We start from the raw sequence: 12,789 nt of genomic DNA, 5'->3' as shown, positions 1-12,789 counted from the left end.
TGAACATATATTCAGAGCCAAACACCTCTCATCTAATTTGCCTGAAAAATGACATTTGATTATAAGTAGTATTTCTTTATTGTAATAAAATTACAGTTGCTTTGAGAAGTCGGGGACTTACAATCACAGTGCTGTATAGGATTTTTTTTCCCTGAAAAATTAGCTAGAAGCTAAGTAACAAAGAGAATGTGGCTTTATAAGGAGGTTTATGTTACCAAAACCTCATTGAAAAGAGAAATTGATTCTAACACTGGTCAGTTAAGCTTCTCAATCTTTGGGGGCAGGAGAGCGCTTTATCTGGTTTGGGTGTTTATAACCATTGAGCATGCCTCTGCAATGGAGCCTTCTGTAGTGACAGCAGTTTGTTGTTTTAGCTTTTTATTCAGTTTCAGGTGTTTACTGTAGCCAAATTTTTTGTAATTTAAAAAACAAAACAGGTGTTTATACAAAATTAGAGATAATACTGGCCACAGTATGGTTTTTTCAATATAGGCAGAAAAGCCGTAGTTATTCTATGAATTTGTTTTCAGAATAAACTCTCATTCCATTAATTGCATAGTGGTAATAATTAGCACATTGAGTAAGAGACACTCAGAATTCTCTGACCATTTCTTGGGGTGTCATTTGAATCTTTTTCCCCCTCTTAAAAAGTTTATGGCTACACCATCAATCCAGTGCCACTGGCTGCGTGGTGCCGAACTGAAATGGGCTCCAAGTGTGAAGTCCACACCAGAGCTCCGAGACTTGGTGTGAAAAAAAAAGTAAAATATTTCAATAATTTTGCATATTAGTTACCTGTTGAAGGTATGGACTTTTAGATAAATTGAGTTAAATGAATATATTTAATTTCACCCATTTAGTTTTTGTAATATGGGTGCGAGGTAATTTTAGGCTGCATTCTGTGACTCACATGACCTTTCTGTAATGGGGCAGCACTGGTTTCAAGGGCATCAGGAGGTGTTTAAGCCAAAACAACCGGTACTATATCTCTCAGCCTCTCCATTCATCTTTCTGCCTACTGTAAGCTAGTTTTTTCTCCCACAACTTTACCAAAAGTTACCTTCCCCGAGTTCCTTCATGGTCCTCGTTCTTCCTCTTGTCCTGTTTGATGGAGCGATTCTTCATGGCTCCCCTCCTCTGATGTTACACCTGGGTTCTCACTCTCAGACCAGCTTCTCCTCCTCCTTGATTCTTGTTGTGTCCCCTAAACCTAGTTATCAGCAAGCCCTTATCCTGGCCCACTGCTCTAATGCCACATACACACTTCCTCTTGTTTGTGTCATGCTTAATCTTTCCCGTGTGCTCTTGGCCCCAAAGCCCTGTCCTTGGCCTTGCTCTCTCTCCAGATTGAATTTCCAGCTGTCCTGGGTGGTCCTGAGAAAACTAAGTGATGGTCCTGTCTGTGGACCTGACGGATCAGTCAGCGAATGACAAGAGCTCCCTCTTTCTGTTCTGCATGTCATCAGTCTCAATGGCCTGTGCATTTTGCCTCTAACGTGTGAGATTTCTTCTCTTTCATTCCATGCTTCATCACACCTGCCTCAGTCTCTCTCCCTCTGGAGGCCTTTAAAAACAGGCTACAGGCGCGTGTTTTAGAAGGCTGTTCCTGGCCGCAGGCATGCATCTGGCAGCCCCTGCACGCACCGTGCTGTGGGATGGCTCCCTGTTGTCCTTTGGCCATACTTCCCTGGATGCCCTCTTGTCCCTCCCCTCGCTCTGCCTCCTGCCAGGCACTCCCAAACGGCCCACAGAGCCCTGCAGGCCCTGTCCCCAACCCCATTTCCTTCCAGCCTCACACTTGCCTCTCACCTCTGTGTTTGTCTGCAGCTTGCAGTTCTTCCTTTTGCCTCCCCCAACCCCGAGATTCTCCACCATGACTGGCTCCTTCTTAACATTTGTCTCCCTTCAAATACTGCTTCCTCCAAGAAACCTTCCCTGACTGTCCTAGAAACAGCATCCATACTCATACGCACTTGCGAGGCATGCTGTCACCCTTTACCCACTCTGGGTTTCCGGTACAGCTAAAAATTACCTGGAGTTGTACTATCTATTGGTACTTATTTGACCCGGTTGGAAGGGGGAACACATCTTGTTTTCTGCCATTTCCCCTGGTCACAGCTCACTAGGCAGTCCATGAAACTTGGCTGAGTCAATGGAGAAGTCCTTTTTCCCCTTCAGGGTCTGCTCCCTGGCCTCCTCTGGAACTCTCCAAGGTAGAATCCCTTCCTCTTGTTCATTTGGTGCCCAAGCACTTTGTGGACTGCAGTACTTAACGATGCACAGCAGAGCCAGTTGACCTGACAGGCCCATCTGTTTCTCTTCTGACTATGAACTCGGGACAGTAAGGGCTTATTGTTCATAGTCATGTTACCACCTAGCCCGACACGAAGTAGAGACCCTCTCAGGGCTTTTTTGTAGAGTTCCCTTTCTTCATTTACTCAGTGAATACCAGTGCCTGTCTGCGAGGGCGGGGCCCTGAACCTGGTGATGCCTCCGTGACCAGGGCTGTGGCTCTGGTTCCCACCAAGCTGTAGACTCTTCCCACTCGCCGCTTCTGAATCCAAACTGTGATAGACCTAGAGCACTTTCATAGTAGAAAAGGGTAGGCAGGATGGTTGGGTCAACAATAAGACACCTTTTCCTTAAATTTTTGTTGTTGTTTGTTTTTAAATGCCTTTTAAGAGTTTTTTTTTGGCCATGGGGCACCTGGAATCTTAGTTCCCTGACCAGGGCTCAAGGCCGCACCGCTTGCACTGGAAACGCGGAGTCTTAACCACTGGCCCGCCAGGGACGCCCTGCAACCCCTTTTAAAGAGAGGGCCCATCTGACCCCAGCTTCCTGCGTCGTAGCACAGCCCTTCACGACACTGCTTTCCTCCCGTGCTAGGTCCTCTCACCAAGTTGATAGGCAAAGCAGAACAGAGAAGAGTGCTGTATGTGGGGGACAGGCGGTGTACAGAGATGCTGTTGTGAGAGAGCAGCGCAGGTGTGAGGGGCTGGCAGTGTCCCAGAGCCTCACTCTGCCTGATTGCGGGAAGCAGCTGCGTGAGGAGTCTGGGGAGCCGGGCCAGAGCTCGCCCTGCCAGGGGCTTCTGGACCTGTGAGCAGTGGGGAGGTTATTGTAGGAGCTGGGGACAGCTACTGAAAGGGTGTGGGCATGGCACAGAGGACAGAAGACCCTGCTGGCTGCAGTCCGGGCAGTTTTCTGTACAACTAAGCAAACAGTGATGGTAGCTGGAGTTAGCAGCCTGTGGTGGGAGAGAAGGCAAAGTCTGGAAATGCCTGCATCTGGGATTTAAAGTCAGTAGGATATGGTGACAGAATAGCTAGAAGGCAGAGCAGTGGGAGGGAGGAGAGACGGAGCTGCTTCTCAGTGTTGTGTCCCAGCGGCTACGAAGAGCATCAACTGAGATGCCCACAGAGGGCTGGGGGAGTCTGACTTGGGAGGAAAATAGGAGTGAGTCTGACTGGAGCTTGTAGACTTTGAGGCGCCTCTGCGACATCAGAGGGGAGAGATTAGGTAGGAGTTGGTTGAAGAGATCTGAGCCAGAGATGGGGATGGTGACTCCTGAGCGGCGGGCGACCGTTCCACCTGTGGTGCGGGTGGGTGCTGTGTGGCGGGAGTGGGGTGACGGGACGAAGGAGCCTCCAGGTCAGGCTGCGGGGACCTGGCGATTAGCGGGCGGGTGACGGGAGACCGACAACAGAGGGGATAGCAGCAGCCGAGAGTTAGGAGGAGAGCCAGGAGAAAAGGAGTTCACAAGCAGGGAAGGAGCAGTAGAATCAGGTGCCACTGAGATGGTACGCAGAAGAGAGCCCCAGCCCTCTAGTGACCCTGCAGATGAGAAGATGGAAGTCGGATGGAGCAACGGGGTGTGAGTGGAAGGGAAGGTGGGTGACCATCAGTACCACCCTCGAGAGCACAGGTGTGATGGGGGAAATAGGAAATTACCGTTAGAGCAGTTTGTCTTGTATAAGCCTTTGCAGAGGAGACCCACGCACTGTGCCTGGAGTGAGGGGCGAGGATAAATTTGTCAGGCAGTGCGGAACGGGGCTTCCCAAGCAGAGGCAAGGCCAGAGCTGTGTACCATGTGTGTTGTTTAGGGACTACAGCCCGATCGATTGGGAACAGATTCCCCACAGAAGCCCCTGGAGAGGGGCGTGGCAACTCACTCCAGTATTCTTGCCTGGAGAATCCCGTGGACAGAGGAGCCTGGCAGGTACAGCCCATGGGGTCGCCAAGAGTTAGACATGACTAAGTATGCACACTTTTCAATTTATCTTTGGAAATATTCTTAATAACAAAAGACAGTAAATGCAGACCCTTTATGAAGCAAATATAAACTCTTTCACATCTCATACTTTATTTTAAAAAATTCTAATGAATCTTACATTCTAGTCCATAATATATCTGCTTGACTTTTCGCGCCAAAGTGTCTTCTTCAAATGAGTGAAAATGGCTCCAGGAATATGAAGCTTATTGATCTGTGGATTTGGGTCATGCTCACCATCACCATGTGCATCCACCCGCTACCCCCACTCCATTGGAGTTTTGTGTGTTGGTGAAGAACGGCAGCTGGACAACATAGGGAGAATATCGTGATCAGACTTCCATTATGGGAAGATTATTGTATGAGAAGGATGGGCTGAAGGTAGGGAAAACTAGAGACGCAGGGTCGTGTCCAAGTAGGAAATAATGAAATCCCAAACTTTAAGCGGAGGAGATGCTGAGGTCTAGGAACTAGAATGAGCATGACTGGTGACTTCATTCGATCTGACAGTGGTAGAAAATGGAGACAGAATTTTATGATGATTCCCACTGTTTGACTTGGGCACTGAGACGGGAATCTGTAACCCGAGGTGTTGACTGCATTGAAGGCCTTGCCCCGAGGCAGAAGCCGAAGGTGTGGCACATTTCAGCCAGATGAAAAGATCTGATTTTAATTGGTGCTGTGAGTCTGGAGAGGACTGAAACTTTGCTGGTAGATAAAATTGCTGAGAAATAGAATGCAGAGTGTCAGGAGAATGTCAGTCAGCAAGAGATCTTGAGCAACACCAATACTTAAAAGGAGGACAAAGAAATCCCAAGAAAAGGATCTATAGAGGGGGATCCATAGAAGGAGGGATATATCCAAGAGGGACTGTAAGGATGTACACAAGCTCCTGATTGTCCAGCGGTGAGTGCCTGCAAAATAGTGCCTGCAGGACACCCGGACTTGGTGGGCCTTCGACTATTAAAGATAATGTGCCCTGTGAGAGCAGACTGAGCCGAGGGGGCAAATCCTGATTCAACTGGATTGAGAAGTGGTCATAGGTCAAGTGACCTTGGTTTCAACAGCTGAGCTTTGAGGGAGGGAGTGGATTGGGTAGAAAGAAATTCAGGGTCATAGGGGAGGGTTGTTTTTTTTTAAATAAGTGGTTTGGTTTTTAAGATAGGAATAGATGCATATTTATGTACTGAGGAGGAGCTAGCATCAGAGAAGAGATGGTACGAAGCCTCCTGCCTTACACATAGGAAGTGTGCTGTAAGCAGAGCTGTTTAATGAATGACTGTCCACTGGTAAATTTCTCACTCTGTTCCACAGGTGAAATCTGTATGTTTTACAGGCTGCCTGTTCTTTTTGCTCTTCTTACACAATCATGATTTATTAATTTGGGGGTATCATTTTTTAGCCTCAGAATATTCTGCTGACAAGTGAATCTCCACTGGGTGACATTAAGATAGTGGATTTTGGTCTTTCAAGAATAATGAAGAAGAGCGAAGAACTCCGAGAGATCATGGGCACTCCTGAGTATGTGGGTGAGTATTTGTCAGAGTGGGGTGTGTCTTCTGTTTAGGGACAGGCATCGCCTTCACCGGGGAGCTCACATGTGGTATGATTAGTGGTGGGGCCAGCTATCCACTGTGTTGAAATTCTGCTGTCAGAGAACCCTTCCTTTGAGTTAAAAAACGGAAAACTTTAAAGAGTATGATACCAAATTGGTGCTTCATTCTAAATGGAGTGGGCTTCCCTTGTGGCTCAGCTGGTAAAGAATCTACCTGCAATGAAGGAGACCTGGGTTCGATCCCTGGGTTGGGAAGATCCCCTGGAGAAGGGAACAGCAATCCACTCCAGTATACTGGTCTGGAGAATTCCATGGAATGTGTAGTCCATGGGGTCGAAGAGAGACAAGACTGAGTGACTTTCACTTCACTTAGCAGCATAGGATATCAGGTTATCTGAGGGTGGAAGGATATTGAACAAGTAAAGGACCTGTTAGGAACTTCAAGTTCGTAACAAACATCGTGAAAGTCATTGCAAGGCCTGTGATTGCACATGTGTGGGAAATACCGGGTATTCTGCTACGTAGAGGGGAAAGGTCCTGGCAGAAAGAAAAAGGAGAGAGCTGTTCAGGTCATGAACCATGGCTTCTAGGTTGGTAGATAAAGTAAACTGACTTTTTTTTGATAGACAGGTAGAACACAGAAGGATTAGTGGTTTGAATGAGGTTTAAAAAAGAGACTTCTATAGAAGAGCAAAGCAGTGAAATAATTTAAAGGTTGTGACCGGAGATTACCGTTTTATTTAAAATCTGAGTAGAAACGGCTCTTTCTGATGGCAAGACCTTGGGTGATGGCAGCCCTGGGAGGAGGAGGATGGCTTTTGTGGCCTCAGGTGAGAGCTGAAGATGAGAGAGAAGACTGTGGCCCTGTCTAGGGGGAAAGGTTTGCCTGCAGGCAGAGGTGTGAAGAGGACAGGAAGTCTCCTCCTAGAAGGTCTGGAGGCTTGGCAAAAAATAGAATGAGAAAGGAGAGTGGTATGTAGAAAGGAAAAAAGGATTCCAGGGCATCCAGAAAGCCCCAGGGCACAGTTAGGGTAGAGAAAAACAAAGCTATAGGGCTTTTTTTTTTATAGATAGCACAAAAAATAATTTGAAATTTTAAATTGCTTTCTAAAGTCCCAATTTGAAACTGCAGACCCTTTATTAGCTAATAAAAGATATCACAGGCAGAAAAACACCATTCAGATATTGGTTTTGGGGTTTTTTTGGTGGACTAGAACACTTAATTTCCTGTATGCTGATTGATAACGCCTCCTGAGCACAGTGTAAGGGATAGGAATGTGGCTTAATGTGCTGCTTCAGGGCGAGTAGCCTGATGTGTTAGCCAGTAGTGGGTGGCCTTGTAAACAGGAAGAAACACAGACAACGCAGACTGAAGGGCTATGGACTAAGACGCCAGCAGGAAGTACTGCGCTGAATGAGTTTTGGGCTTTGTTTGCTTGTTTTCCAATGTTTTCTGCTCTGTGGTAAATTCTCTATTTTCTATCGAGAGCTTTTTTCCCTCCAAAAAAATAAAACTTTATTATAAAAAAATAGTATAAGCCCAATTGGGAAAAACTGAAAATAATTCAGGATATAATACAGAAAAGCGTGAGGGCTTTCCTGTCTGCCTTCCGCTGGCCTGCCTTTTAAAGGGGAGTTGAAGCCGCCTCTGCCCCAGTGTGTGCTGCTCCACGCTGGTGAGCTGTGTGACCTCGGTCCCCAAGCCTCTTGGTGCTACACATCTCTGTCCATGAAACAAGGCTGTGCAAGTCCTGCCTCATTGGATCTGCTCAGTGATGCTCTTCTGTCAGTGTGGAGCACATCATAAACACTCAAAAAAGTAACCAATACCTCCTCCCCCTCTACCCACCATCTACTGGTCTCTTGGCTGTTTTACTTTTTCCCGTCCAGTAATTTGGATTTTATGCATTTGATTTTAAATTTCCTAGTAGTTTCTTTTGAAACTTTTAAGTAATATTCATAATCTGTTTCTCAGCTTGACGTCTTCAGATAGGAGTTGAGGAAATCAGCCCTCCCCACTTCTCCCCCTCATATCCTCCCCCTCCCCCACTTCCTCCCCTCATATTCGGGGGCAGGTTTGACCCCAACTACTAATGCATGTGTGACTTTGAGTGTTTTGGTTTTCCCTGAAACATTTTCATTCCCTTTTTTATTGTAATTACCAGTTTTTTAGTCTTTGATCTGTTTTTAAATGGATTCAGTACTTAACTGTCTTTGCATAGCCTGGCCTTCCTATCTGTATACTCGTGAAAAAGAAATCATCTTTGGGTTGACTGGCTTGTATCAGTGAGTAGTTTCCGAGGAGGAGTCTCCTGAATTTCCCCTGTGGCCTTGCACACTTGGGGCTGCCCTTCTGTTGCCTTGTCTGGATGGCAGCGGTCTAGTTAGATGGTAGCAGAGCAGACTGCTCTCTCAGCCCCGTGGAGTTGTCCTTGTTTTCTGTGCCTGATGCCATGTCATCCGACGCCCAGGCTGTCTTCTACCCTCATTGACTGACGTTGAGTTAACGGGCATTTTAAAAGCTCACTCCAGGCTCGGCTTAGAGTAGATCAGAGGCAGGTCCAAAAGGGGTCTGCGGGGACATACTACAGACTCAAGGCTTGATTTAAAAGCAGGAACCTGTTAGAGCTGATTGATACTTGATTAGATAGAGGGTGTGGGAAGAGGAGGGAAGAAAGTAAAAGTTATCACTTTATATGGTAGTATTTATGTATGCAAGTATTTTTTTTTAATTGCTAGGATCCAGCATTGAAGGTTAGAAGTAAAAAAGGAATTAAGTTAATTACAAATGTCTAGTTAGACTTTACACTAATTCATATTAATTTGATTTATACTGTGAACTTATTTTATTTTAGCCCAAACCTTGATAATGTCATATAGTTTTGAGTATTTAAATTTTTATCTCTAACAGCAAATTTTACATTTTTCCACAAAACTAAATATTTTCTTTTGTTTCTGCTACTAGCTCCTGAAGTTCTCAGTTATGATCCTATCAGCACGGCAACAGATATGTGGTAAGAATCATTGATGAAAAACTGATCAAATCAGTTTTAAGAAATGAATCTGATACTGATTTTTCTTACCTCTTCATTCTGATTTAGGAGCATTGGAGTGTTAGCATATGTCATGCTGACAGGAATATCGCCTTTCCTGGGCGATGATAAACAGGAAACTTTCCTCAACATCTCACAGATGAATTTAAGTTATTCTGAGGAAGAATTTGATGTTGTGTCTGAGTCAGCTGTTGACTTCATCAAGACACTTTTAGTTAAGAAACCTGAGTAAGTATTAGTCAATACTGATCTTTATCAATTTTTGAGCCATCTACTCTGAACAAAAGCAGATTAACAACTGAAACCCCAAAATGAAGACATGAAAACGTAGACATAAAACTAGATTAAAATCTTTGACTTTTTACGTCTGTTGAAATAAAAGTGGCAGAAATGAAAATGTTTTCAGAAAATGTGAATCACACCTCAGTGTAACAGATATTTTCCATCTGTTCTTGGTCTTTCAAGGGGGCTTTTCAGAGATAACTTGCTTAAAATACTATTTTTCAACATTATGGGGAATGGTTTTGCAAGCAAATACTAAAACTTCGTTTAATTCAGGAACTACAGTAAGATTTTTACCAGCTCTTCATATGTTGCAAAATATAATCCCTTAGGCTCTGACTTATGATTGAAGTTTTAAGCCATCTTAAGTGTAAACTGTGTATCCCTATCCAGAGATCGCGCCACTGCAGAGGAGTGTCTGAAACACCCATGGCTGACTCAGAGCGGTGTTCAGGAGCCTGCTTTCAAGGTCAGAGGGGCCTTAGAAGAAGCACATGCCCTCCAGGAAGCAGATCCTGTGTCTGAAAGTAATTCAGATACTCAGAAGCCAGAAACCGAGGAATCCATCGTAACAGAGGAGCTAATTGTAGTTACTTCATATACTTTAGGACAATGCAGACAGTCTGAAAAAGAGAAAATGGAGCAAAAGGCCATTTCCAAACGATTTAAATTTGAGGAACCTTTGCTACAAGACATTCCAGGAGACTTTATCTACTGAGCAGTATTTCCCTTTAGAACTTTAAGATTTCTACATTGGAAACATTATTTATGGACTTCTGGCCAAATGGTACATGGACTGAAAGTGGATAGCCAGGTATCAGTGATAGAAACTTAAAATAACTTTGTCAAACTTGTGGAGTGAGAGAAATCAAGCTGGATTTATCAAGTGGCCAAGGAGGAGGCTTAACGGGTGAAGTTACCTTTTTCAATGTTCTTTTTAAGGGAGATGTTTGAACCTTTTATTTCTGCATCCTGCTTCTCCAGAATGAGAATTTGTATGCAAAGACATCTGTATTCACTTTCTGTAAAAATCCAAGTAAAAGTGCCAAAATTAACACCTGTGTAAATCTGTTTTGCATTATTCATATGTATATCTGCATATATATATGTTGATACCTTTACTAAAATTGATACTTTTTCACTTTGGGTTTTTTTAGAGGGAGTAAGATTTTAATTTAAGTATTTTCTAAATTTTTGAGACCTAGAATAAATCCACTAGTTTAAAAATGTCTTATTTATATATTACTGCTTTATGTTGATTTAATTTGGCTTCTGTTGTCTGTTTTTTCCTCTAATGCTTGTCACCCCATCAGTGAAAAACCCTGGCTAATTTGTTTTTCTTCAACATCACTAGTAAGAGTGGTGTGATTTTTCACCTCTGAAATGGTTCTGGTTTTCAAGGCCAAGGTTAATTCATCCTGTGATATTCCACCAGTGTTAGCCTGCGGCTCCTTCGTCACACCTTCCTTCATAGACGCGTCCCTGCGTAGGTCTGTCACTTTGGTCTCTTAGAGAGTTACCTCTTACATGATCGGATCAACACAATGGTGCTTTGGTCAGTGAGAAGATGGTATAATGCTGTTTTTGTTAATAAAATCCCTAGGTGTCAGGATAAGAAATAACAAAGCATATTCATGCTGACCATTGAGCCTCTACTTCTGCTGAGTTGTATTAGCCCCCAAACTATATTGGGAAAATTTACAAAAAGCCAGAATATTTATAAACCTTTACTTTGTTCATAAGCAATTTGACTTTGGAGACTTTGTCATTAGGGAGGTGCCCTTCCTTGTCCCCAAAAGACTTAGAATATACTCAGTAGCATTTATTTAGGGTTGAATACTTTTGAGTTGTATCTGGGCCCCACAGTGAACAGTAAATTCCTATTTTAAAAAATGCAAATGTAAAAGTGGATGCTGTATAACTTAAAGCAACTAAATATCCTTCTTACATGGAACAGTCTGAGAGTCTTTATCTTGTATTAGGTCCTAGTATCAGGTTAATACAACCTGTCTGTGACCTGTATGCCGTGTGTACACACGTGTGCTCTGTACTGTGAACTACTCAGGCCAGTCCCTACACAGTCTGCTAGGGAATCATACAATGCTCTCTTCCCAGTCTGGTTGCTCAGCTGTCAGCATCAGGATGATGGGGGCACCAAGCCATCTGTTTTTAGGTCTGTGCAGGGTACCAGGCTGGACTTGGACATGCCTGGTCTCCGTGGGCTCCCAGTCCTGCCACGTGAGCATCGCAGCCTCTGTTGTTCCAATACCATCAGATGAAACTGATTAGGTAGTTCGAACCCTCAGGTTGCACTGTTTTCTCACTAAATTGGCATATTGATTTGTACGGTTTCCTAGAAATGAGCGTTTCTAAACAAGCTCTAGAAAGAGGAAGAGGAAATGCTGCAGTGGCAGTTTTTAGTGAAAACGCACAGCCGCAATGCTAAGTCTCAGGTAAGTCTTGAGAAGAGGTAAAATATAATTTTAGTCAAATTTTTATATCTCCAACAAAAATAGGTGAGGAAAAAAAAAATACCCAGTATTTGAACAATGCAGTTTTGTACTTGATGGATTTGTTCAGTTTTAAAATCAGAATCATGTGGACCACAGTTTATAGACTTTTTCCAAACAGTTTTAAAATTGTATTCATAATGAATACATTTAATTGCTGTACTTGTAAAAGAGAAAAGATGTATTTTCTTTTAGCTGGACACTTTGCCACTTGCAGTACACTACTATCCTTAGCTGTTGTTGTGCCTTTTTTTTTTTTTAATTCGCATATTTTTACTTTAGCATATAAGGGTAAGTTTCTTTGATCTTTCTGATAGGTCTGATGCATTTAAAAGGTCAGGTTTATACAATGCTTTTATTATTTTTAAAGCCCAGTACCAATTATTTTATTGGGTTGCAGAAACCTGAACGGATCTGAATGTATGTCAAGCTTCATTCAGTTCAACAAGAACATCCTCAACCCCCTCCAGCTCCCTAGATCACGCCTGCCTGTGATGGAAGCAATAGTGTCAAGTCAACCGTTTGAATTTGTAGGGCATTTTGCTAATATTTTTCTTAAATATTTGCTTTTGTGTCTTGAAGTGAGAAATTGTACAGCTTCTTTAGAAGCACTTTTTGGTTTCTGTAATATAAATAGAGCATTCAGAGTCTTCACAATTTTGGACCAAACCTTTCCATTACTTTATTTACCAAATAGCTCTGCACTTATCTAAAGCTGTTCATGTTAATTTTTTCTTTTCACTAGTTTACAAAGGACTAAACTATACTATTGAGTTATCTATGCAGTTTAGAAATCCAGTTTTAATTATAGTAAAATTCAACATTATATTTTAGCTTGATGAATTGTTTATGAATTATGCAAAATGTACAAATGGTTTCAGTCAATCGGGAAACTGTGTCCTAATGTTCCATTTTGTTTTCACCTGAAAAGTAGAATATGGCTTTTTCCAGTAGTTACAGAGAAAGGTCAGATGCTAATTGTGGTATATCTTAAGCTTTTCCTATGGACTTCAGTTTGGAAGAAAGTATAGAAGAGGTCACTACGAGAATGCTGGACAAGAGGTGAGCGCTGTGTGGCTCTGTCCGTGGAGGCCTGAGCCAACAATGCTCCCTGGATAC

General features: G+C 43.3%; 1 protein-coding gene across 2 annotated transcripts in view; it reads left to right on the top strand.

Moving 5' to 3' along the window:
* Positions 1-10,387, top strand: part of STK17A (serine/threonine kinase 17a) — a 36,490-nt gene extending 26,103 nt beyond the window's left edge. For both annotated transcript variants that reach the window (XM_055590731.1, XM_055590732.1), the window contains exons 4-7: positions 5,673-5,799; positions 8,791-8,839; positions 8,927-9,106; positions 9,554-10,387. In XM_055590731.1, coding sequence (XP_055446706.1) covers positions 5,673-5,799; positions 8,791-8,839; positions 8,927-9,106; positions 9,554-9,878 — 681 coding nt within the window. In that variant the 3' untranslated portion in view covers positions 9,879-10,387. The remainder of the gene's footprint in view (positions 1-5,672; positions 5,800-8,790; positions 8,840-8,926; positions 9,107-9,553) is intronic.
* Positions 10,388-12,789: the final 2,402 nt, after the last annotated feature.

The sequence above is a fragment of the Bubalus kerabau genome, chromosome 8 (genome assembly GCF_029407905.1).
Source record: "Bubalus kerabau isolate K-KA32 ecotype Philippines breed swamp buffalo chromosome 8, PCC_UOA_SB_1v2, whole genome shotgun sequence".
Lineage (NCBI taxonomy): Eukaryota > Metazoa > Chordata > Mammalia > Artiodactyla > Bovidae > Bubalus > Bubalus kerabau.
The sequence above is the reverse complement of the archived record's forward strand: the minus strand, read 5'-3'. Positions and strand labels throughout refer to the sequence as shown.